The sequence below is a fragment of the Ammospiza caudacuta genome, chromosome 8 (genome assembly GCF_027887145.1).
Source record: "Ammospiza caudacuta isolate bAmmCau1 chromosome 8, bAmmCau1.pri, whole genome shotgun sequence".
In the NCBI taxonomy this organism is placed as follows: domain Eukaryota; kingdom Metazoa; phylum Chordata; class Aves; order Passeriformes; family Passerellidae; genus Ammospiza; species Ammospiza caudacuta.
This window is the reverse complement of record NC_080600.1, coordinates 16,988,400-17,012,212: the sequence shown is the minus strand read 5'-3', so window position 1 is coordinate 17,012,212 and position 23,813 is coordinate 16,988,400. Positions and strand designations below refer to the sequence as shown.

At 40.3% G+C, this 23,813-nt stretch overlaps 1 protein-coding gene across 1 annotated transcript in view; it reads left to right on the top strand.

Annotated features, from left to right (window-relative positions):
* The window catches only part of SATB2 (SATB homeobox 2), a 106,078-nt gene that overhangs the window by 34,988 nt on the left and 47,277 nt on the right, over positions 1-23,813 (top strand). The window contains exons 2-5 of the mRNA XM_058809526.1: positions 342-468; positions 2,505-2,628; positions 7,330-7,432; positions 19,777-20,249. Of these exons, the coding sequence (XP_058665509.1) occupies positions 342-468; positions 2,505-2,628; positions 7,330-7,432; positions 19,777-20,249 (827 nt within the window). The remainder of the gene's footprint in view (positions 1-341; positions 469-2,504; positions 2,629-7,329; positions 7,433-19,776; positions 20,250-23,813) is intronic.

Here is a 23,813-nt window from a genome sequence, read left to right as displayed (position 1 = left end):
TTACTGAAGAGTTTTTGTAAACTGCAAAATCAGGACTAGAAAGTACTTAAAGCTTATTCTAACTTAAAGAACTAGGCTTTAGAGCTATGATGAAGGATGTGAAGGAAGTCTCCTGTGTTTCCTTGCAGTAATTTAAGAGTCAGGAACATGCCTGCTTAAGATTTTGAATCTATTCGTGCTCTTCCCCACTGTTCCTCAGGAGTGAGCAGAACATGTCTTTCTGGGCAAGACTGCAATAAACCTCAAGGCAGATCTTGGATTGCAGGAGCAGTCAGCCTTGCTGAAGGGTTTAATAAATGGCTGATAAAATATAAAGTATATATTTTTTGTTTTCTTTTCAGGAATAATCAAGCTTGGGAGGTGGAATCCCCTCCCTCTCAGTTATGTGACTGATGCACCAGATGCAACAGTAGCCGACATGCTACAAGATGTCTATCATGTTGTGACATTGAAAATCCAATTACAAAGGTGGGTGTTTCTGAACATCTGTCCTTCCCTATTCTCTGAGCTGCTCTGTTGGTTACAGCATTACTACAGAGATTAGCACATCCTGTCTTCATTAATTTCTGGGCTTTTGATGAAATGAAAAGAAAATGGAGAGAAGGGTGGGTCACCTGGCAGCTTTTTGGTGCATGTTCCAACTGATACTGTATGTTTTCTGAAGTAGCAATATGGAAACAGAGCAGGGAAGGGCAGAAACTCAATCAAGTAAAGACATGGGGCTTTTAGAGGCAGACCTTTCTACAGTCCATGATTTAATGGATTAAGTTCTAATTTTATCAAATAATAATCTCCTTGCCTTTTTCTAGAGGCTGCATTGTGAAAATCCAGGTCTTCTGCAGCCAGTTGCTGAGATGTGGAAGAGGGGATCTTTTTTTACTTTTTTTCTCCAGTGGTCTTTCCAGCAAATAGAAGACAAGGAAGGAGAGTGTCACTGCAGCTCCATTTGGTGTTTGGAAAATATTTTCCTTCCCTGAGGGCTAGTTCTGATTAGCAAAGCAAGAGCTCCCAACGTTTTTACACTTATTTACCCTCCTTTCCTCCCACTCTTCCCTCCTTTTTTCTTCTCCTTTCTCTCTTGGCCCACTAAAGAGTCCTCAAATGCAAGGTCCCTGGCAGTGCATGGCATATGCCAGAGCTGCAGATAAGCCTGCATTGCACAGCCTCCTGTAGCTATATGGCCAGAACATGACAGTGGAAAGAGTGAAAAGTAACAGACAGTTTGGAATAACTTACTGACAATTCTTTGAAGCTTTGGCTTGAACAGAAGAGGGGCCCACAGGGATCTGTGCATGTCCTTTGGTGACAGGTACATACCCTCCAACTGTTCTGTTCCATTTAGAATTTGGAAATAGTTGATGCCTCACTGACATTAAACTTCCAAACAGCAACATGTCTTTCTTGTTGAATCTCTGATGGTGCTTGGGTTTTTGGATTTCCATGAACAGGTCTTTCCCTGGTTTTATATACTGTGAAAATTTTTCAGCTGGGCTGCATCTCTATGTAGTTGTAAAAGAGTGTCTGGACCCTATAGCTGCTATAGAGCTACCAGGACTCTGTGTAGTCTGTTGTCACATCTGTGTTAGCAAAGGGTATGAACCTGACATCAAGGTCTCATTCTTTATCTTCAAAGTGCCTGGATGCCACGTAAATAAAAGACAATCCATGACTTTGGCATAAAGATCACTGACTACTTGAACTCCTCAAGCACATCTCAAGGTTCAGCTCTGAGACAGGCTCTAAGGGCAGAAGGCAGAACCACCTTCTGGGGCCATTGGAAAGCATGCATTAAGGCTCTGTAGCAGAAATGGCAGTGACAAGCTTCTCCCACCTTTTTGATGTGCTTCTTGGGTCTGTCCCCATGCATGTAGACACAAACCATAAGCTTGTTAAATTAAAAGAGGCACAAGTCATATGAAGACAAAAGCTTCACTACATATGCAGTTCTTGTGGAATGAAAGTGAGAATGAACTGCACGTGACAGATGTTGGGCATATGGCTTCATGTGTTCCTGAAAGGCTCTCAGATACTTCAGTGATAAGGGCAGTATAAGAGCCTGTATAAAATGAAACTAATTTTTTGAAGTCTCACCTCCACACAATGAGGGCCCTCACTGTTCAGGGGGTTTGTTGGTGGCAGTGCATGCAGCATATATGTTTATTTTTCTACCCCAGCAGGAGTATCTTTGTCTGGAGAGGAGGGCTTTACTCAGCCATTCCTGGGGCTCACTTTATGCAGTTTCTTTGCTCTCCATCAGGCCCCAGCAGGAATGGTTATGCACACATATGCCATAGGAGGATCAGCAGATGCGTGTTGAGCTGCGCATCTTCTGGTGATCGTGCTTGGTGGGAGAGGGATAGAGGGGAGAAACACCTTGATGGACTGGCCAAGAAGGAAGCTCCAGGGTTGTGCTTGTTGCTTAAAGCTCTATAGCACTTGCATGCAAAAAGTAAGCATCTGTGAAGGTGATGTTTCTATCTGCTTTTTGCTTTCTGTTTTAACAGTTGTTCAAAGTTGGAAGATTTGCCAGCAGAGCAGTGGAACCATGCCACAGTTCGCAATGCCTTAAAGGAACTGCTCAAAGAGATGAATCAGAGCACATTAGCCAAAGAATGCCCTCTCTCACAGGTCAGTGCTTTCAGCAGGCTTAGGGAAAGAAAGATTTGCAAGAAGTAAACCTCATATTTCTTCTGTAAAGAGCCTACACTAAACAATTCTATAAATCCCAAATAAATGTCTTGTTTTCTTTAGAAAGGAGAAATACTAATTAATATGTTAAATAGTAGTATCTTTACACCGTGTTTTCGCCAGGTGAAAATTATGAATTGATTTCATAGAGATGTGAATGCATTATTTATATTTTTATCTGAACCTATTGCAATAGGACTAATGATCCTCAAATATAAGATTCAAGTGGCTTCTTCCCACTAGCAGAGGCTTCCCTTCCCCCCACAACCCATGGGTAGCTCTCATCAGCCTGCAACCATGATAAAAAGTATGCAGTTTTAACAGTTGTGGCCCAATTTCTAGGAAACAGCAACAAAGAAATGTACATGTAATTATGTTAAAAAAAGAACAAAAACTCAGCCTCATTCTCCATGACTGCTTTTTAAACGCCACTGATGTCATGTCTAAGACACAGGTTCCTACAGATGTCATGAGCTCTATTTGTACTTCAGATTGTCATAATGAGACATTAATAAAATTTTTATGACTTTTCCTTGCCTCTCAGAAAAAACAGAATAACACTTTAACACCCAGACCAGGTAACTTTGCTAGGCATGAAAAATATATTGCCTTCTAAAATGTGTACTAGAATCAGGTTAATCCATTGTATCTTTGAAAAGTCAAAACATGGGTAATTCTAGCTTCCTGAAAATCCAGTGCTTTGCTTGCTCATATCCAACATTTTTTCTCCTTTGATTGTGTGTCTTCCATTGCAATCTATGTTCATCCTGCAATTCATGATCCAAAGCCTCCATGAACCATGATAATTCTCTCTGTTCACCACAAATTTGCCTCGCTATGTTATGATTAAAACTCCAGGGAAAGCACAGAGGTAAAATATGGAGCTGGTAGGAATCATATTCTTCACTTTATTTAGCTGTGTGGGATCTGCAGAGCTAACAGGAATGGAAGGGTTTTGTGAGTAAAAGCCACAGAACTTGCTGATTTAGTAAAGGAATAACTGACACTGTAGATATGTGCAGTGTGGAATACGCGTTGAATACGAAAGTGTTTTCATTTTCACACAGTTTAAGTGTCATTTTTTAAAATAGAATTATCTGTGGAATCTGGTCAGCTAATGATGATTGCAGCATATGGTTGTCTCTGCCCAGTCTTCTTCAATATCCAGCATAACTAAACTATGCATCATTTCATATGCAGAATTCATTTGTTGTCTAGGTCTGTTTCCTCCCACTTCAGTTTCAAAGCCTACCAGGTGGAAACACTGCAGTTGGTTTACTCCTTCTATAGGCTTAGTCTGACATATATTTACAAAATTACTGATGGCAGAAGTGTAGCAGCCAAAATCCTTGCCCCAGTATTTATTTAGTGGAAAAAAACTAAGAGGAGATCCTTTTGTAGGAAATTGAGCTTCCTTACTTTTAAACATAGGTATAAATAACCTTGGGTAGTGACTAACTCTTGAATTAAGACTGCAGAATGCAGCTTGTATCATTATTATTACTGCCATAAAAAGTTTCAGTCTCTTTTGGTTTAGCTCACAAAATGCAGAAGATACAATGGAAGGTTGTATAGAAGCTGTCTATTACCATCATCTGAATATGCCTCTAATACAATTCCTTCTCCCAAATCAGTTTTAAAAAAATATCGTGCCAAATGTGAAATGTCATTACAACCCCCTTGTGGTTAATATATTATTGACAGCAGCAAATTGCAGAGTGGTCTCTTAGGAGTGAGACTGCAGAGTAAATGCTGCTGTTTATTAATGTGTTCGCAACGCCTCAAGTACAGAAGCAGAGAGGGGCAGCGTGGGGAGCTCCTGCTCCCACCAGCCACGGTGCTCTGTCTCTGGTTCTCAGTGCCCCAGCTCTCCAAGCAGCCCAGACGGGGATTCTGATTGCTGCTAATGGGAAATGTAATCATTCACTTTGATTTAAAATTGTTCTGTTTTTTTTCTGCTAGGTGTATTACATGTCTGCAGCTTAGCTACCCTTAGCCTACGGCTCCTGTTCAAACAAATAAATCCCAGTTAACCAAGTTGGGGGGAAGAAGGGTAGGTAGGGGGAGTGTGTGTGGCAGAAAGAAATCCAATTATTTCAATATTTCCATCTTTCCATAGAGATTTCTGTCCTTCCTGTGTTGCATCACTCATTTCAGCACTGACCATGCATTTTTGCCTCTTTGCTGGAGTAAGCTTTATTAGGACATGAGTGTGTCCCATGTTTTTCTCCTTGAACTGACTGCACCAGATTTTCTTTGTGTGGGTGTTTCTTAGCTCCTGGTCTAAGTAGTATTCATTCCACATGGCTGTCATGGCCACGCACATACTGAACCTATCTGCTGCTTTATTCCTTTGTTAAGAATTATTCCAGAAATATTATGCATTATTTAGAAGTTTGCAACTAGTGAGTGGTTATTTTTCCCACTCTATTTTAAATGGGTATTTCCTTTCTCCAGACTTACCAAGATTCCTAAGGCAATTACCCCTAGTTTTACTTTACACGTAGTAGTGAGGATATGTGGTCTGAAAATTGTTATAGTTCTTTCCCCTGCAGAAGAGAATCTGTCCTGGGATTTTTTCACCAATGGTTGATTTACTGTTTGATTTTACTTTGTTTATTTATTTTAAGTTTTGCTTTCTCAAATAAAGGTTAATGGGTTAATATATTCTGTGATATTTAATAGCCTCATGATTTCAGTAGTGTTGATTTCTTGTAGAGGTAGGTGATTTGGAGAAGGAATCTTCCCCTCCCCCCCCACCCCCAAAAAAAAACAAACTTAAGAGAACCAAATTGATATGTAGACAGAGTTCAACAATTTCCCCACCCTTCTTTAGTGAATGGAAATTTACCTGAAGTGATGCAAAAAACCACTGGGTTTGCTCAACTTTGTTCAAAAACCCTCTTCAGCAGAGGCTATCACCAGGTCAGGCTTTCAGAATTCTATTGCTTGTTAAAATGCTGTAGAGCTAGGGAGGATTTATGGGCAGGGAATTGCTGCTGACTGCCACAATGCTAGGTTTATGTCTCAAAATATTGATTTTAATTAGAAAATTGAATCTCAGTTTTAGAAATTGGAGCAGCTACTTAAGGCTCTTACTTCATAGCCTGCAAACTCTGCTGCACTGCACCATGGCACTCTTTAAGTGGAAAAGGCAGAGGGGCCTCTTCAGTGAAAGTGAAATTACCTGTTGAAGGCTGAAAGTAATCTGTAATCTGTACCCAGTTATCTGAGGTTGTTCTGTTTTGCTCACGTTTTTAAGTTTCTAAAACTCAAGAGTTAGGGACAGTGTCCTGTGATACTGTAGTGAACAGGACAGGAGACTGGGTAGATCTGACAGAGGGCTGGGATGATTTTGTTTTTAAAGCATGGTTAAATTCAGTGAGCCAGTGCATAAGCCTTATAGCTTTCCAGAGATGGCCAAGAGCCTGCAGGAGCTCATAGGCCAGAGCTTGAAGCCATGGTTTGAGCTGTGAGATCATCCTTGCTCTCTCCTCTTGGTGCAGAAAGGTTGCACAAGGTGCCCCAGCTTTCTCTGAGCTTTGACGTAAGTGCAGAAGGAGGGCATGAGGAAAATAAAATACAGTTTGTGGAGAAGGTGCATTGGCTCCTATGTCTTGGTGCCATTAGATTGCATTTCCTTGCTGACAGTGGACATGTGCTGGGAACAGTTTGACCCTGGAAAGGTTCAGAAAGGAGAAAAGAGGACAGTGAAATGTAATTAAAGGGATGCCTCCTCTATAGCATGGAGGAAGGGAAGAACTACTGGTAATGAGGCTGTTTGCCACCCTATGGGCAGAAGCACCCCAGATATAAAATACCCTTTTTATTAGTATCAGGTGCTGGAAAACCAGTCTGCAGCTATCTCTTCATTCAGCTTGTATAGAGTTGCTTAGGGGGAATTTGCAGAGTAGGGAGGGGTGCTGGTTAGGCAAGTGGTATTTCAGTTTTGTTGAGCTTTCTTGTGGGTTTTGACTGCTCTGTGTTGTAGTATGTGTAGTTCCCTGTGCTCTGAATGGCACTGCTAATTTCTCTTCTGGGTGATTCTTCACACAAGGGCTAATCACACGTTTCTATAAATTATATTAATTTAACTTATTTGCCTAACTGTTGTTCTGCACCGAGAAGCACGGATGTTCTCCAGTTCTTGGCTGTGCAGTCTTGCTGCATTTGGAAGCAGAACAGAGACATCTGAAAAGCATTATTGGGATTATGCATGCTGGAGCATCTAATCTTACCTTTAGGATCTGGTTCCTAAATTGTGCTTGGTGCAGTGAGCGTGTGTTACTCAGCCCGGCTCTGCCTGTTGTTATGCAACCGAAGTTTGGCTATTGCAGTATCACAAGCATAAAGCAAAGCAGAACTTCCCCCCCAGCCTGAGCAGCAGGTCTCAGTGTAGGTTTGTACTACATTTTTTTACATAATTGTGCAAAATAAGTATTATTGTGATTTTATTCATGGCTGGCCATATAGACTGGAGAATAAAACCAATGTTTTGTACTCATCAGATGGTTCTTTTGGGTTTAAAGTCACACATGGATGATCATTATGCACTCGGGTGTCATTTGCTTTCCCTGGAAAAGATTTCTAATCATGGAAGATACTTTAAATCCTTTTTGTTTTTTCTTTCTATACTTCCAGAGTATGATTTCATCCATTGTAAATAGTACATACTATGCCAATGTGTCAGCAACCAAGTGCCAGGAGTTTGGGAGATGGTACAAAAAGTACAAGAAGATTAAAGGTAAATTGATTTTTTTTTGTTGCTTTCCAAGTTCTTGAAATTCTGCTGACAGTTGGAGATTATTTGATTTAAATAACAGTAATAATAAGCAATAATAATATTTGTGAATTTGTCTACAAAGAGGACACAGTCACAGCACATTTGAAATTAAATCTGATACTTTACAAACAAGGCTGGCATGAAAACACAGGACACAAAACATGCTTAAAATATCCCATTTCACTGTGCTGAAAGATCAACTGTGTTTTGAATTAAGCAAAAACATTTTGGAAAGAAAACGTTCTAGTATCTCAGGATTTAAAAGTTAAATTACTATGTAAGTTGCCCTAGTTTTGTTTTGTTCCCGAAAGCTAAAATCCTGACTTTTTAAGTTTACATGTGCCCTTGTTCTCAATACTGCAAAGTCTACTGGCATTCCTGCTGTATTTTATTCCTCTGGATAGTACTGCTTGTTGGGAGACACTTATAAATAGCAAGGTGCTGCACCTGCTGAAGTCATGAGAAAAATAGCCCATTGTATGTATTTTTTCTATAATGAAATGGTATTAGTAGGTCCATAGTGCCTGAGGTAGTAAAATTATTCTAAATTCATCTCATTCTCACCACTGAACAGTCTGATCACCTGTCAATGGTGCATAAAATGATGTGACAAGCATCTATTGTGTGTGGTTGGTTCTTTTATTGTTCCTTTCCTTTGGCAAGGGACTTGCCAAGTGTGCACCAGACTATTTGTTTTAGTAGGTTTTTGGGTTTTATTTTTTTTTTTAACACTCATGTGCTTTAAATGCTCAGGACTTAGAGGATAGTCAAAAGCTTTTTCATAATTCGACCTGGGACCTCTCTCCCCAAATCTCCATCACCCTTGGAGATTAGCTGTATGCTGGCGTAGGATTTTTCCATAGTTTTTCTCTCTCTTACACCACTGAACTGAAGGTTTATTGTCTGAAAGAAGGCATGGACTGTCATTGTCATTTCTGTCTGTGATTCTTTCAGTAGCCAGGAAAATCATAACAAAATTCACAAAAACACCATGAAGAAATAATGTCATGTCCTTTGTGAGAAACTGCTGTATTTTCAGTTGTTTCGAAGATTAGCACCTTTCAAAAAGAGTGTGCTGTCTTTTCCTCTTAAAAGGCTGGGAAGTATAAGCCACGAAGGGTTGCTTGTTTTGTTTCCTTAGGACAGACTAGAAATCTGCATAATAATACCATAAAAAGTCTGCTGCTTGAGCTAGGAACACATGAAACAAAATTGCATGAAACATCAGAACAAGTTCTGAGGCATCTGTTTTTTCTCTGCACATCTGGCTTGTGCAGAACATACCTGTAAGACACTCATGCTTGGCCTCTGCAATGATTAGATTTTCAGTAGGGGAAAAAAGAAAGAATGTTCTGTGGTGAAATTATTTGTGTCTAGAAGGAAAATTGTCCAGGCAGGATTGGGGTAACAGTGCAGGCAAGGAAATGGAGATGTTGCTTTTCACCTACTAAAATGGTTTAGGCTAGAAGTAAAAATGTTGATTGGACATTTTAGTATGTGGTTGCCCTCGTGCCAAATAAACTGGATATTTTCTTTTCTCTGTAAATTGCCATTGTGTGACTCAGAAGTGTTTCTTTTCTCTAAATGGTGTCTCTTAATAACAGAATTTTATTCCAAGTACTTTAACATATCCTCTTGGTTAAAAAGCAGTCAAAAGAATCAAACAGCTTCAAGGTCATCACCATTCGCTTTTACTTGCTGTTCTGGGAAAACAGAAACAGGCTTTTTTTTTTTTTTCATTTTTCTTTTTTTTTTTTCCCCAAAACTGGGCAAGGGTGCCAGTTGCAGAGGCACTGGAAACCCTTAACTGTAGTGTTCTTAACTGTCGAGACACTACTACAGTTTCTGAGTATTTCTACTACACTGTTGTCTTCTACTTTCTTCCACTCTTGGAGCTTATGCTCTTAATTTTTCTTTACTGAGTAAGTGCACAGTTAAATTTTTAAGTGCAGTAAAAGCAGAATGAAACCTCAATCAAAAGGTCAAGGATCCAAACCCGAAGATTTTGCCAGATAACTCTGTATCTGTGCTATTCAGAGACACAGCCAGTCGTTGCTGCTTGGAAGTTTATGTGTGTGTTAGTAGGAGGAGAAAAAGGAAGGTTAAGGTATGTGTGAAGTAAACACAAGCTGCTATAAAGCAGTTCAAGTAGTGTTGATTCATCAACCATATGAGTGGGAGAGAAAACAAAGAGTCTGTGGCAGGTACAGTGGTGCATGGAGAATAAACAGCAACTTCAGAGCAGTAATCTTAACTGCTTGCAAGCAGGAAGACTTCTGCACTTTAATGGTTTCAATTTCTCATCGTCTCTCATTTAAGGTTGTTTTGTTTCTTTTCTATAGCCAGATAGTCCTGCAGGACAGCTCAGTTAGTGTGCAAAATCAGTGACTCGAGTTACATGCATCTGTCATCGCATACTCCTTTAATAATATTTTTAAAAAGGACTTCTATGAAGGTGAATGGATGATGTAGTGATTTGTTTTTTGGGCTGTAGCTGGATAGATTAGGTAAAACTATGATTTAGAGTTCTTGAAACCAGCACCCATATCCTTGTGTAATTCTAGAGCTGATTACTAGACAGTAAAAGCAAAAACTGATTCACATGAGCTGTGGTAAATACAAAATAGGAAGGGGCTTCAAAATAACTTTATTGACGTTGCAAACTAAATGCAGCCTACAGTGTTAAATGTGTTTCCTATTATCTGCTAATGTCTGTTTTAATAAAACAGTGGGAACTAAATGGTTGCTTCTTAATCAAAACCATGATTTCCTAAACATAAGCTATGTGATTCTATTACAAATTGCCACATATAGATCTACTAGGTCAAACTTTTTTCCTTTCTCATAGAAATAAATAAACAGTAAATTAATTATACTCTCTGGAAGATCAAAGTAATTACAACCAAAGACAGACAGAAATAAAAAGTTCCCTGGAAAAAAAGAAAAAAAAGAAAAGCATCAGGTTGCTGAGTGCATAGCTAATGTTTAAATAATATAAGAAAGTGAACAATCAATAATTTGATATCATTAGCAACAGATGTAAAAGCTGTATACAAATGGAATTGTATCAAATCTCAAGTAAACATTCTCAGTGTGCATTCTGTTGAACTCACTGAAAAGACAGCTAATCTACTTATGCTCATAATTCTAAAAAAGTTTTCAGTTAGTTCAGCTCAGCATGTCAATTTTGTCTTGTGTCAGATGATGCTAGAATAAAATTCTGCTTTAATGTTTTTTCTCCCACCCTGTCCCATCCTCTCAAGGTTTTAAAACATTCACAGTTTACTCAGCAGCATGAGAGTTAGTGTACAGCCAGATTTGGGAATTGGCAGGTAGGAGGATGGAGGCTTTTTGTCTCCTCTTGGTCCTGGATCTGCCCCTTGTGTGTGAAGACGTGAGGGAGGTTATAATGGGATGTCCACTCTTCCCAGTCTCTCTGGCACACACGAATATATTTGAAGAAGAGCTTATATTAAAACCTGTTATAATGGAATGTGTACAGTGGTTGGGAAACAAAAGGCTTAACAGTTCTACTGTGGGCCTTTTGCCTTTAGGGTGTTTGTAATCACTTGAGGTGGTAATTAAGCTATTTAGTATGTGTTTAGTTTTGTTCAAAATATGCATCATGAATTAATGTGAGATTGCTATGTGAAGCCTCTTTTCCCCTTTTTATTTACTTTTTTTTTTTGAGGGATGCAAGACCTTATAGTACAAAGTTGTGCATACTTGACAAGACTTAATTATGTTTAAACCTGCCTCGATGAAGAATCAGAGATCCCCTTTTTTACTAAAGAATATGTACTAATCAATGACAACTATAGACCAATGGCTTATTCCAGTGGTTCTCAAGCTGCCTTTTTCCTGCCCAGTCCCACGGGGATGCTTCTGTTAGTCTGAGAAATGCTCATCCAGAAGCATTTCTCTACAAGTTGAACTTGCTGAAGCTGGGAGAAGGCATTTAACGTTGTTGAAATGCAGGGTTTTAATAATTGCTTGAAAGGTTTGCATTGGTTTTAAATTTGATTTACAAATAGATACAGGAATAAAACAACACTTTGTAAGTATATATATGTGTGTATATATGTGTGTGTATGTATGGAGAGAGGTATTTCAGAACTTAATCATGCAATTCAGGTAATTCTCAAGGGATCAAACTTGTACCAGTTACCTATTTGTGTCCCAGTGTTTTGTGTTCATAGCATTTAAAATATTTTTTAGCTCTCTTTCTCAATAGATATTTCACTTCAAAGTGTCTTGCTTTCTATTTTTATCAGAAGGACTATCACGGTATCACAATTCTTTCACAACTGAAAATCTTAACTGGTGTGAATATTTTCTTTTTGCCTGATGACACAACTTAGCTCAGTGGGAGGAAGTTAGAAAGGCAGCAGGAAAAAATAAATACATTGTGGACTTAAAATTAAAAAGGCATACTTTTTTGTGTGTGTATGAAGAACATGTCATCTTTGCTCCTGCCATCAGTGTCTGTCAAAATATAGCTTTCTGTGGATGTGAGTTTTGAGACTGTGGCTGTCTCAAAGTTTTTGTGGAATGATGAGGCTTTTCAGTTTAAAGGAGGAGGCCTCAATTATTTCTGTTTCAACAGATCAAGAATGTAAGAAAAAGCTTTCATAGCTTCCTTAAATTGAGAATCTGCTTTGGCTCCTCTTTGATTTTTCCGATATTACTGATTTGTTGTTTATGTGCTCTTTTATTATTGAAAGTTTGTTTGCTTACTTCCAATAATGGATAGACTGAGCAATCTGTTCCTCTTTTAATGTGTTCCTAGAGGCCAGTGTAGGTTCAGAGAGGTTAGAAACATGATTCAGAAAGGCTCCCTGCTTTCTTATTTCCAAGCTGAAGGAACTGAGGATTGCAGCACAGTGATTATGCCAGTGTGAGCCTAGGGAAAACTGTCATTATGTGCTTTGAGGAAGAGTTTTTAATTGTTCCTCTGAAGCAGATGTTGTGGAAGCCTCATGAAGAGGCACACCAGATCTTTCCTGAACAGAGTTTCTGACTTTTAAAAATACCTTTTTTACTGATACATGCATGGGTATTTTACCTTTCTCTATGTAAGTAGATGGGTTTACATATAGTATGTATTTATATGCGTATATCTTGACCTTTTGCAGAAATGTTAAGTTTTTTAAGGAAGTACATTTCATATCTTGTTTGGATATTAGTTGTGGCTCTGGAACCAGAGCATTTAGGGTCAGCTGTGAGGCTCTTGACATTACTGTAACTTCTCCTTTGCTTACTTTTATACACTTTACTGTATATTCATTTCCCTAAAAACAGGACTTTTCTCACTTTCTTAAATGAAAAGGAAGAAAAGTAACATCAGTCACAGTAAACTTGTCAGCATCTAGGTAACATACATGACCTGAAGATCAGCTCTTGACTCGGGGACATAGTCTTAGTCAGTAGCCTGCTGTGCTATTTTATGAGGAGAGTAGTTCATCAGTTGTCACTAATGATGAGGAAAAAGTGGCCTCTCTCTTTAAATATAAGTTAAAAGTGTCAAGATTCAGCAAGAATTAGAAACCCCTTGACCGCTGTTTTCCCCACCCATATATTAGCATTTTGCATTTCAGCATTGTCTGTGATGTTCAGTGCCAGTTTGGGGGTTTGTGCATGTGTGTTGTTAAAAGCCAATTTAGCTGCTGCTGTGTGTTGCAGGGGTGTATGAATTGTGGCCCTCTTGGCTATTCCTCTCTGTAAAGAGAATAAAACATACCCTTTGGGTTTATTTCTTTAATTAAGAGTAATTTTTGTCTAAGGTAAATGCATATATGAATCTCAGCTTTGCAGAATGTCTTCCTTGGCTTGTGCCTGTTTTGGGGCAGTGGCTGTCACTGCTCACAGTGCCTGTGCTGTGACAGAGGATACATGAGTTTTGCTGAGTGGCATCTTCTGTGACTGTGTGTGGCTGGAGCTGCAGCCAGTGCTGCTGTAGGCAATACAGGCCACACAGTAAAGATTGGAAACTCTTCTGTGGAGAAGCTGTCCAGCCACTTGTCCCATGTCTTGCTCAAATTATGTCACTGAACTTTTTTTTTTTTTAAATGTCTCCAATACTGTGCTTTTCTCAGTGAGGACCTTTGTGCTGCAGCTGGGTCATCTGCCCTTTTGAATTCTTAATAAAGAATGGTCACGTCCATTTTCTAAAATGAAAACATGTTTTTGTTTTAACCTTTGGAATCTCAGAATTAATTTTCTTTCATATTTAAAAATTGTGTGCTTCCAAACAATGACGTTAGCTTAGAAGAAAAGTTATTTTCCCAAAGTAAGCATTAGTGGAGATAAGTTTCAAACAGGAGGATAACTTGAAGTTTATGTACAGGCATAAGCTTTCCTATGTGAAAAGCTGCAAAGTGTCTCTCTGATCCTGTGGATTTCATAGAATATGTAACTCCAGGAGCAGAATGGCATTCTGTTCACTTGAAATACCTGATGAGTTTGTATCTCTGACTTAGTGATGTTTCTGTTCTGTCTCCCTCCCTTCCCCATCTCTGATGGTATGAATCAGGAATACACCTGTATGTATCTCCCAGAGGAATTGCACAATTGCCTGGGTCATCTAGGAGGTTTGTACCTCTCACAAAAGATTGAATCTACTGTTACAATAGTTTGACAGGAAGGGAGGTACTTTTATATCAAATGGTAACATCAGTCCATCTAAACAAGCCTGTGTTTCTGTCAGAGTGTTCTAACTAATGATTCTGCTGCTTCTCCTTTTGCATTTCACCTGACCAGTATTCATGGGTTAGAGCAGGTGGTCACTAGAATACCTTCAGTATCATGGTTTTCTCTGCCAGATGGATCTGGCATGTCCTTTTGACAAAATATTAACATGATTATGAAGAACTGACTTCATACTTCTGTGTGCCTCTGGAACCTCTACAAAAACCCAAAAACCTAAAAATAGATGATGATACTTGTCTTCTGACAGGCATCTTTGGAAGCAGTGCAGTCCAGGGAAAGCCCATGTAAAGCATATGACTTCTTATGCTTAAGCACTGGCAGAAGACATGTTAGCATCCCTGTGTCCCAAGGGATGACTTAGAGCTAGTCTTGAGGATAAGGAGTGAGCAGGTTAGCTGCACAAAGAGACTCAGCAATGTTAGTGCACTGTGCTCAGTTTACCTCAGATTGGTGGTTAAAGGCTCACTTTTAATGATGATTCTAAATTTTAAAAACAGTGATTTGTGCTTTGGTGGGAACTGAATGGTTTGCAACTCAACAAAGAACAGACAATGGTCTTTCCTGTCTGTTTTCCATTAGGCTTGGATAAAGGCCTTTGCTACCCATAGCCAGCGGCCAAACAATTTCTGTATGTGCTCTATAGCTATTTTGAGGTTCTGTGCTGTCCTGCAGGAGTAGGGGGAAAGGTTTTTAAAGCTTCTTATCATGTCTGCCTCTCTGGTCAGCCTGCTTTTCCTCCAGGCCTGAATGCAGGAACAAGTGGCCTAGGCAGAGATCAGGCACTGAAGCCAGTGAATGACTATGGGTAAATACAAAGATTAGATGCTGACTGAAGTGAGACTCCTCAGATCAGCTCTTTGCACTTAAGTGGTTAAGTGGGCTGTGATTAAAAGAAATGAGCAATTATCCCAATTACAGATAAAAAGATATGGAATTACCACTTTAAAAGCACCTCCTGTGCTCTGGAGTGGTTCTGTTATTTACAAAGTGGTAGTTCATAATTATGCAGCAGAAGCAAGAGGGCACTCTCTGGGTGTAGTGCAGCAGCCCTGTCTCTCCAAGGTGAAGCTGGTGCTGTGCTTTGTCCCCCAAGCATGGCTCCAAAGTTCAGGTCTTGCTCCAGTGAGCAGGATGGTGCCAAGCCAGGAGAAATTGTGGGAACCTTTCTGTCTCAAGCTTAGTGCAGGGTATACCAGAGTTCACAGACTCTCATGGCTTGGCCGTGACCACTGCTAGAAATGGCTTTTATGATCACCAGGTTTTAAATAATAAATAAAACAAAGAAGCAAACTGAAGCACTGGAGAACAGCCCTGGGTGGTGACATACTGTCACAATTGAAGCATGGCAATTCTGCCGGCTAGTAACTTATTACAAAACGTTTCTTTACCAGCTTCTTCTTACTCTGGGGCAAAGTGCCTGTGGGACTGAAAAGTTCCGGACACGCTGGGTCGTGGGCGCTGGCAGGTCCTCTGTGTCCCTGCTTGCAGTGCAGTGCTGGGAGACGTGTCACACTCTTGCTCTCCCTGCTGCATCCCTCATTGTGCACAGGAATTTGGTTTCCAATGCTGTCAGTCAATTCAGTGCCACGCATAAGCCCTAAACGCCCCATGGGCTGTTTGTCAGAATGTTCCTATTAACAACTCAGTGCAAATAAAGTGTGAGGGGAAGGGAAGGTGGAGAAATAAATCTTATTTTAAATCTTTTGAGCTGGTTTTATTTTAAATGGAAAGTTGCATGCAGACCACCCCAAGCTATTGTGCTGTGGTCTGCGTCAGCTGCTTGACTGTGCAAGGAAGACTGGGCTAGAGGTTAAGAGCATCACACAGGGGAAGGGTGCACTGAATTCCTTTTGTGCTGGATCCAGGAAGTTTTAACTCAATATGGAGTTGAAATACATTGACACACATGGTAATCGTTACAGGATGAGAACGGAATATTCAAATACAATAATTTGCTGCTCCCAATTTGGGGATTATGTTGGTTTCTGAGTCTTGTAGAGGTAGTGACATGTTGTAGGGAGGTATAGAAAAAAGAAGGGCAGATGCTATTCTAGAGTGCTCTCAGGGCTAATTGCTGAACTTAGCACAGTACCTGTTGTCCAGACACAAATCTCTGCCTACCTAGTGATGGGCTTCAGAAGAGTGGGTGGCTCTGCAATATGACAGTGCTGTTGTACTTGGTTTGAATAAGCTGTTCAAGCAAAGAACTGCAGAATTGTATACCAAGTGAGTGATGCAGAGAGAAAATGAAAACATTGCAATGCCTTTTGCTGTGGTCACACCACAGATGGAGGTAGGTAACAGCCTCCTGAACCAGCTTTTATTTAACTACCACAGGCATTGCTAGCAGAAGTCGTTTATGAGCAGTACTTGAATATAGACAGTACATATCCATGGAACCCCTTCCTTCCCAGTGAGGTCTTGCTGTTCTGTCCTCACATGTTTATATTCAATCAGTACAGCTTTGTATTCCAATCAGTACAGGACTACAAGAGCTCTGAACGTATCCCCTGTAATTGGGTATGAGCATGGAAAATGGAGGATGCAAATGTAAAAGCCCTGTCTCAGGAAGATCTGAGGCTGAATGCTGGTGGCAAAGAAGCTTTGTGGCTTCTGTATCCCTTCCTTCTTAGAGCATTGCTGGGAAGTTGGTCTGTGTCTCAGGACAGTGCCACTCTCCATCTCCAGGGTGTCTCAGTCTTACTCCTGTTCAGCCCTGCAGATTTGGCAACCAATCCATAGTTACCAAAGAACAACAGGGAATCAGATACAGGCCGTATGTTAAAGAAGGAAAGAGTCTTGAGCAGTTGAGTAATGCACATTTTTTCCATCCAGCGTAACTGCTAATGGTAGCCTTTTATTACTGAAGTGGTCGAAGTGACTAGAATCTGGTTTGTTTATAGGCAGTACATGCATGGCTGTATAGTCTAATGTGATCAAAAAAGGAAACTGATAATAAGGGAAAAATATACCTATGGAAGCAAGTCAGGTGATGTTTCTGTGTAATTCCAAGTAGCACTGCAGAGATTAACAGCCTGGCAGCCTTTTCATCTTAAACTTTATTTTTGTAGGGGTTTATAACTTGGCATTGAAGTCAAGAGTGGGTGGAAACTTGGCAAATGTGGTTCAGCCCAGAAAGTGAATGTTATTTATATTTATTTCTCACCAAGTTTTCAAAAACACTTGGTTACTGTTTTTGTGTTCTAACAAGTAATAATTTGCTGGTTTCAGTGACTTATTCTCTGTGTGCTCCTTAAACTACAAATAGTTCAGAACTTTTTCAGCTCTTCTGAAACTTCTAGCGGAAGGACTCTTTTATTTTTAGGGTTGTCAGTCATGTAGTAGGATGCTCCAATTATTTCATTACACTGAGCAACAGCTTTATGCTACTTACACCTGCCAAGTAGCTATTGTACCTTTGGACTAATTGCACTTGGCTAGCAACAGTGTGTATTTAATGGCATTACTCAGGTGCAGGCTTAGTGCAGAGAGGCTGAGGAGGCGATGGTATGGCCATGTTGGCTCTGAATCGTCTGTCTGTGTTGCAGAACGTGGTCTGAGGCTGTGACAAAGCAGCCCCTCCTCACTGCCCTGCCCACACCTCTGTATTGATGATGGGTCCATCCCTGGAATTAGCACTACTCCTATTGCATATTTCACATTGATTTCGTGTCTGTTTCTGAATATAGAACTGGTACAGAACTCCTGGTGTAGAGCTTTCTGTGCCTCATTTCAGGGAGGCCTTCTGACATCATGAAGAGCAGCTTCTGAATAGGGATTTTCAGTATTTTCAGAAAGATGAAATATTGCATTATGTATCTGAGAGCGTGTGAGTAACACAGCAAAGTGGTCGTTTGCTGACAATAATATTTGTGTATCACACATTCTGCATTGCCTTTCATAGTTGAAATACAAGTAAACGCTTACTTAGAAATTCAATTGGGTTAAATATTAGGTTTTGTGAGAAAGTGGAATTCATAGTTTTCTTAGTAATTAATTTTTTTTTATTTTTAAAAGCAATTATTTAATAGAGCACTAAAGATGTTACAGTATTTTCCTTTTAAAGAATGGGAAGAATGAGTTAAAATTTCTTACAAGGAAATTCTGGGTATTAATTCACCTAGTTGTAAAATTCAGTACTTGTGATGTTCCAGAGTGACAGTTCTAAAAATAGTAACTGTGTGTATGTATGTGTTCAGGGCATGACCCTCTCTGCCTTAGATTAACTCTGGGAGGAGAAAAGGGCTCTCTTTCTATTTAGAAGAGAGCAAGTCATCAGTAAGCTATCATTCTGAGTATTAACTGTGTAAAGCTTTATATAGATTAGGTTTTTAAAAAGAGTTCAAAACCTCGTACAGTTGTTAATCATTACACAAGTTATAACAGTATTACGACCTTTCTGAAATAAATCCTATCTTGTTACTTGCTGAGACCAATACAGGGATGAGATAGTGGTTTTCTATGATGACATGTTTTAACACTCATATATCAGATCAATATAATAATGCCTATTCAATTGCACATAAGGAGGCTTATGGAATCTGCAACCTACTGTAGAAGGACTTCTGATTGTTTAAAATTACCTAGGTAGGAATAATATTTATGCACTTGCTAAACTCCATTTCCTATTTCAAATGGTACTTTTAGAGAAAATTTTATTTTGTGATGTGTGTGTTTAGTTTTGCAGTTACCTGAAAAGGTACTGTGGTATTGCTGACATAAGATATTTAGCAGGGACAATGCACATCAGTATATAAAACTTGAGTATATGCATTTAGTGTGTACTGTTTTCATTTTTTTGTAATGTGATATCACTTAGAGATCACTGTTGTGTTACACATAGGTTGTTTTTTTTTTAATAGAGTGAACCACTTTATTTCAAGTGGGCATTTGCGCACAGTGCTTTAAAAGTTTCTGGACAAACTCATGGCAATGAGGCTTTGGCTATAGGAACCATAGCTTCAGACTTTTCTCATGTGTAAATTTCACTGTTTTGTACTATGGTTTCACACAACCAACATGAGTCTGCTGTGGTGCACCTGGGTGAGCTGATGGTACCAGAAAGTTTTATCCACACACAGTGCAAGGTAGAGTTTATGTGGAAAAGATAATAGTTACCAAGTTTGTAATGAGAAGCGGTGCCATGAGCTGCACAGGGAATGGCCTTGTTTCCATTCAGTTTGTGTGAGTAGATACCAGTTTGAGTTTCTTTCCTTTACCTAGATTCCAGGGATTCTGAAATGCTGACCAGTTTTAAAGGTTAATCCATTTGCTGTGACAGATTCAAGTGTTAGTAATGGTATAAATGGAAGTGTTCAAGCTTTTTTCTTTTAGGAAAGGAGGCTGGGGAGGATACCTGCTGTTGGTTTATAGGGAGTCTTCATGGGGCAGAATGAAGCCTGGGAAGTCCAAAAGAGTGTTAATTATTCTTGTTGCTTTTACTTTGTGTTTATTTTGCTTATGTTTCTATGATACTTCTATGCAATTGTAGACTTAAAAAGTAAAGCAGGTGCTGTTGTGTGCAGTCACCTGCAATATAATCCTTTGCCCTAAATGCAAACTGAAATGACAGCAAGCTAATTTTTCTCTTTTAACAGTGGAAAGAGTGGAAAGAGAAAACCTTTCAGACTATTGTGTTCTTGGTCAACGTCCCATGCACTTACCAAATATCAACCAGCTGGCAACTTTGGGAAAATCTAATGAACAGTCTCCTCATGGCCAAATTCACCACAGTACTCCAATCCGAAACCAAGTGCCAACGATGCAAACCATGATCAACCCTGGGCTCCTGTCTCCTCAGCTCAGTCCACAGCTGGTGAGGCAGCAGATAGCCATGGCCCATCTGATAAACCAGCAGATTGCTGTCAGCCGACTCTTGGCTCACCAGCACCCACAGGCTATCAACCAGCAGTTCTTGAATCATCCACCCATCCCTAGAGCTGTCAAACCAGAGCCATCAAATTCATCGGTGGAAGTCTCTCCAGATATTTACCAGCAAGTCAGAGATGAGCTGAAGAGAGCCAGTGTGTCTCAAGCTGTCTTTGCAAGAGTAGCATTCAACCGCACACAGGTACCAATTTCTGTTCTATAACCAAGAAGGGGCAAAGCTGTAGCTCTTGTGGGGCTGTGTGGTTGCTGCAAGTCAGGGCACGGGGCATGCCGTAGAAACAGGTCAAACCACTCTCAGTCTTTTCTGCACTCTCTGTCAGTTTTGAACAAGACTGTTTCTTCCTGGAATAGCTGTTTGTTTGCGTTTGGCCACTCCTGTGCCATTACTTGAGCTTTGTTCTCTAGCAGTCATTCTGCTCATGGGAGTTCTTCCCTGGGCTTCTCTCTGTGGTTATAAACTTCCACATGTGCCCCTGCCTGGTTGCCAGGAGGAGGTAATGAGAGACTGAGAGTCAGAGGTCATTTTGGGATTCCTTCTGATGCTTCTTCAGTTCCTTCCTGTGGTACAACTGATGCCACAACTAGTGCCAGAGGCTGCTCCCACAAGAAATGTGTAATGCAAGTGTGCTGGGAAAAGTGTCTGCCTTTTGTACATCTGACACGGGTTTTCTCACTCACCTAGTGAAATGCAGATGTTGAAATGATTGCATGGTAGTATCAGCTTAAGCCTGGCACATGGAGTACCCAAGGTGAATGTGTGTTCAGAAAGACAGGCCATGTATGTTTATCCCACAGGATACAGCATGTGATCTCTCAATTGTGATACTCTAGCAAGGCTTAAGAAATGGAAAGTGGCTTAATACTCAGTATTGGTACAAATTCCTTTTGTGCAGCTGGAATTGTTACTTGAGGTGAGATTCACCAGCAAGAGAAGAAAAGGGGGAGTATATATCTCTAGGAGGTCTGTCCCATGCCCTATACAGTGCCTTCGTCTGTTCTCCTAGATTAATGATTTTCTTTGGCACTGCCATTTTGGAAATGCCATGTTATGAGGGAACTAATTAAAGTATGGAGCACATTTTATTACTTCCCTTCTTCCATTAAATTCATAAGATGGCTGCACTCAGAAAAAAACACTTGAGTTCTGGGATTAGCCTTGAGGATATCAAATGAAAACTACATAGGAATGCATGAGTATTTCCTCTTTAAAATGGTGCTTTTAATTTGGAAAAGCTTTTCATCCCTCTGGGATCATAGCCTGTTGTATATAAAGCCTGGTATAATCAAGGTGGATGGTATTGACAGAATGACATATTCTGAACTGGAGTGAGAGGTCGGCAATAACATTGCCAGTGAGGGTTTTGTCACTGTCAAGGAACATGAAGCTCTCCTTCAGCCACACTGGGAGACCTGGGCTGGTAATGCCCAAGTGTGCTGTTAAATCAGAGGCTTATTCCCCAACAAGTAAGATACTACCTGCTTCTTAGCCCTCCATGATAAGTAAATCAGTGTACATCCTGATTCCAGAACAGGCAAGTCTTACAGCATCCATAGAAGATTTGCACATCTCACAAGTGTTTTGTTAGTCAACAGTGCCCTAATACAGAAGACCAGTGGTCTTACATACAGTGCATCATGTCCCCAGGAGCCATTCCTGCAGCAGAAGAGTGTAGATAGACACTCAAGTTTCCATGTCCTCAGGTGTTAATTCCAACTCAAATCAAGCTCCCCTCACATGAAGAGCTGTTCAGGGTATTAAGAAGAGGGGCTCAGGCAGTCAGTATTGCACTACATAATAGAAGGTGTGGGATATTCCCACACATCTCTGGTGGAGAAGCAAACTCTGTAAAAGGCACTTAGAGTGGAAATTTAAGTCTACTCTCACCTCCTTGCATCCCCCGTGCTGCCTGTGAGGTACAGAGAGGTGTGTGTTTCTCTCTGGAAAGGTTTGGGTTTGTTGTATTTTACCGAAGTGCCAGCATTGGAAACTGGAGGTCTGTTGTTTCTCCTGATGGTACCAAATAATAGATGCTGTGTGCCAGCCAGCTAATAATGGCATTAATCATTGCATTATGGGCCACTGCTTAATCTTTCTTCATGGTAGCTCTGTGGTGCACATTAGCCTGTAATTAAGTATAGCTTCATGAAATATGTACTGTGAGGCTTGTTTAATAGATAAACTATTCCCTAATTTATTTTAAAGTCCAATGACCTACATACTCAATGCTGAAAAGCCCCTTCTTACTAACATTATTTCTCCCCTGAGACCTTCCATCTGAGCAAATCTGTTAAATGAAGTAGAGGAAGCTTTGATCCAAACTAGGCTAAATCCATCGGAACAAGTGGCTGACACTTGTGTGTGTGTGGGAGGGAGAACGTGAGGAGAGTCAGAAGATGGAGAGGTGAAATTGTATGGTTTGTGATACATCCAGATCTTCTCTTGAAGCTGGAAATACATACCTGAAGAGAGCAATATTTGCTTATACCTGTGGCCATGTTGTCTGCACACATGAAAACAAGCACTTCAGGCTGTGTGACAAGTTCTGTACATTTCCTACATACACAGACTATAGAGGGTGAGGAGGTTTTAGTGCACAGAGGGAACTGATGTCTCTCCTTGGTCTCAAACAGTGCAGTGAAGTCAAAGGCTGTCAGTACAGTGCAGTTCTGGTCCAGTGCAGGCTGGAGTTCTCAAAAATGCCTGCCTGGCTGAAGCCTGCATTGTCTTTACATGAGGATAACTTCTAGGTGATGGGTGGCCCCTGAAAGCATGCGTTGGCCAGTGGAGATACTCTGAAATGGGAGGCAGGACAAGGGGGCCTGATAGCTAAGGCTATGAACTTCTTCCTGGAGGAGAATACACACATGGAGTTTGGCCAATCTTCGGGGCAGAGTCCTTGTACCATCATGCAGTTTATTGTCTCCTAATATAGCATTCAGATTGCAACTAAAAGGTTGTAATAACCAGAACTTGCTTATTGCAGGTTGTAATGTTTTGATAAATGGGTAGGTGATGTTGGTTACAGGATAAAAGTAGGACTGAGAGGACTGTTTTAAAGGAAATGCATGAAAATGCACCTTGTCCTTTGCTGGAAAGCTTTTCAGCATATTTGGAGCCGCTGAAATGATCCCACTCTTGAAAATACAAACTGGAAGATAGGTAATTTGAATCCTATTCTGCATAAAGAAAATGAACATACTATTCTTGTCCTCGTTTGCTCAGCATTCCTCTTTGCTGCAGGCTCTTGGAGCTGTAGTCAGGACAGTTTGTTGGGCTCTTTGTAAAGAATCTAGACAATTTTAAATCACTTGATCAGTGAATTGCTGCTCTCCTTGGGAGTGCCCAGTGGACTGCAAAGCCTACAGACTGGAGGAGTGTTTCAGTTTGTATCTTTCTCTTTTTTCAAGCATCTTTTTTTTGCCAATGTTGTGATACGATAGCCAAAACTAGTAAAATGTTTGGGCAAGTGGCCAGTGCTTGTTTAACTGAACAGCCTCTGAAACAGAAATATTCTTGAATCTGAGCTTTTTAAATCAAGTTGTGGGGCCAGATACAAAGAGAGCTGGATAAAAACACCATCCTGTCCAGGCTGCTTGTAACTTTCTTCCCAAAGAGCACTGCTCCCTCCTTCCTGCCCTGAGTAGCTCCATGTGGGAGTCTTGGCTTCCCAGCCTGCAGATGGGAAAGCAGCACACACCCAGCTCAGCTCCTGCCTGGGTAGCTGGTGCCAGCCACTTTCTTTGG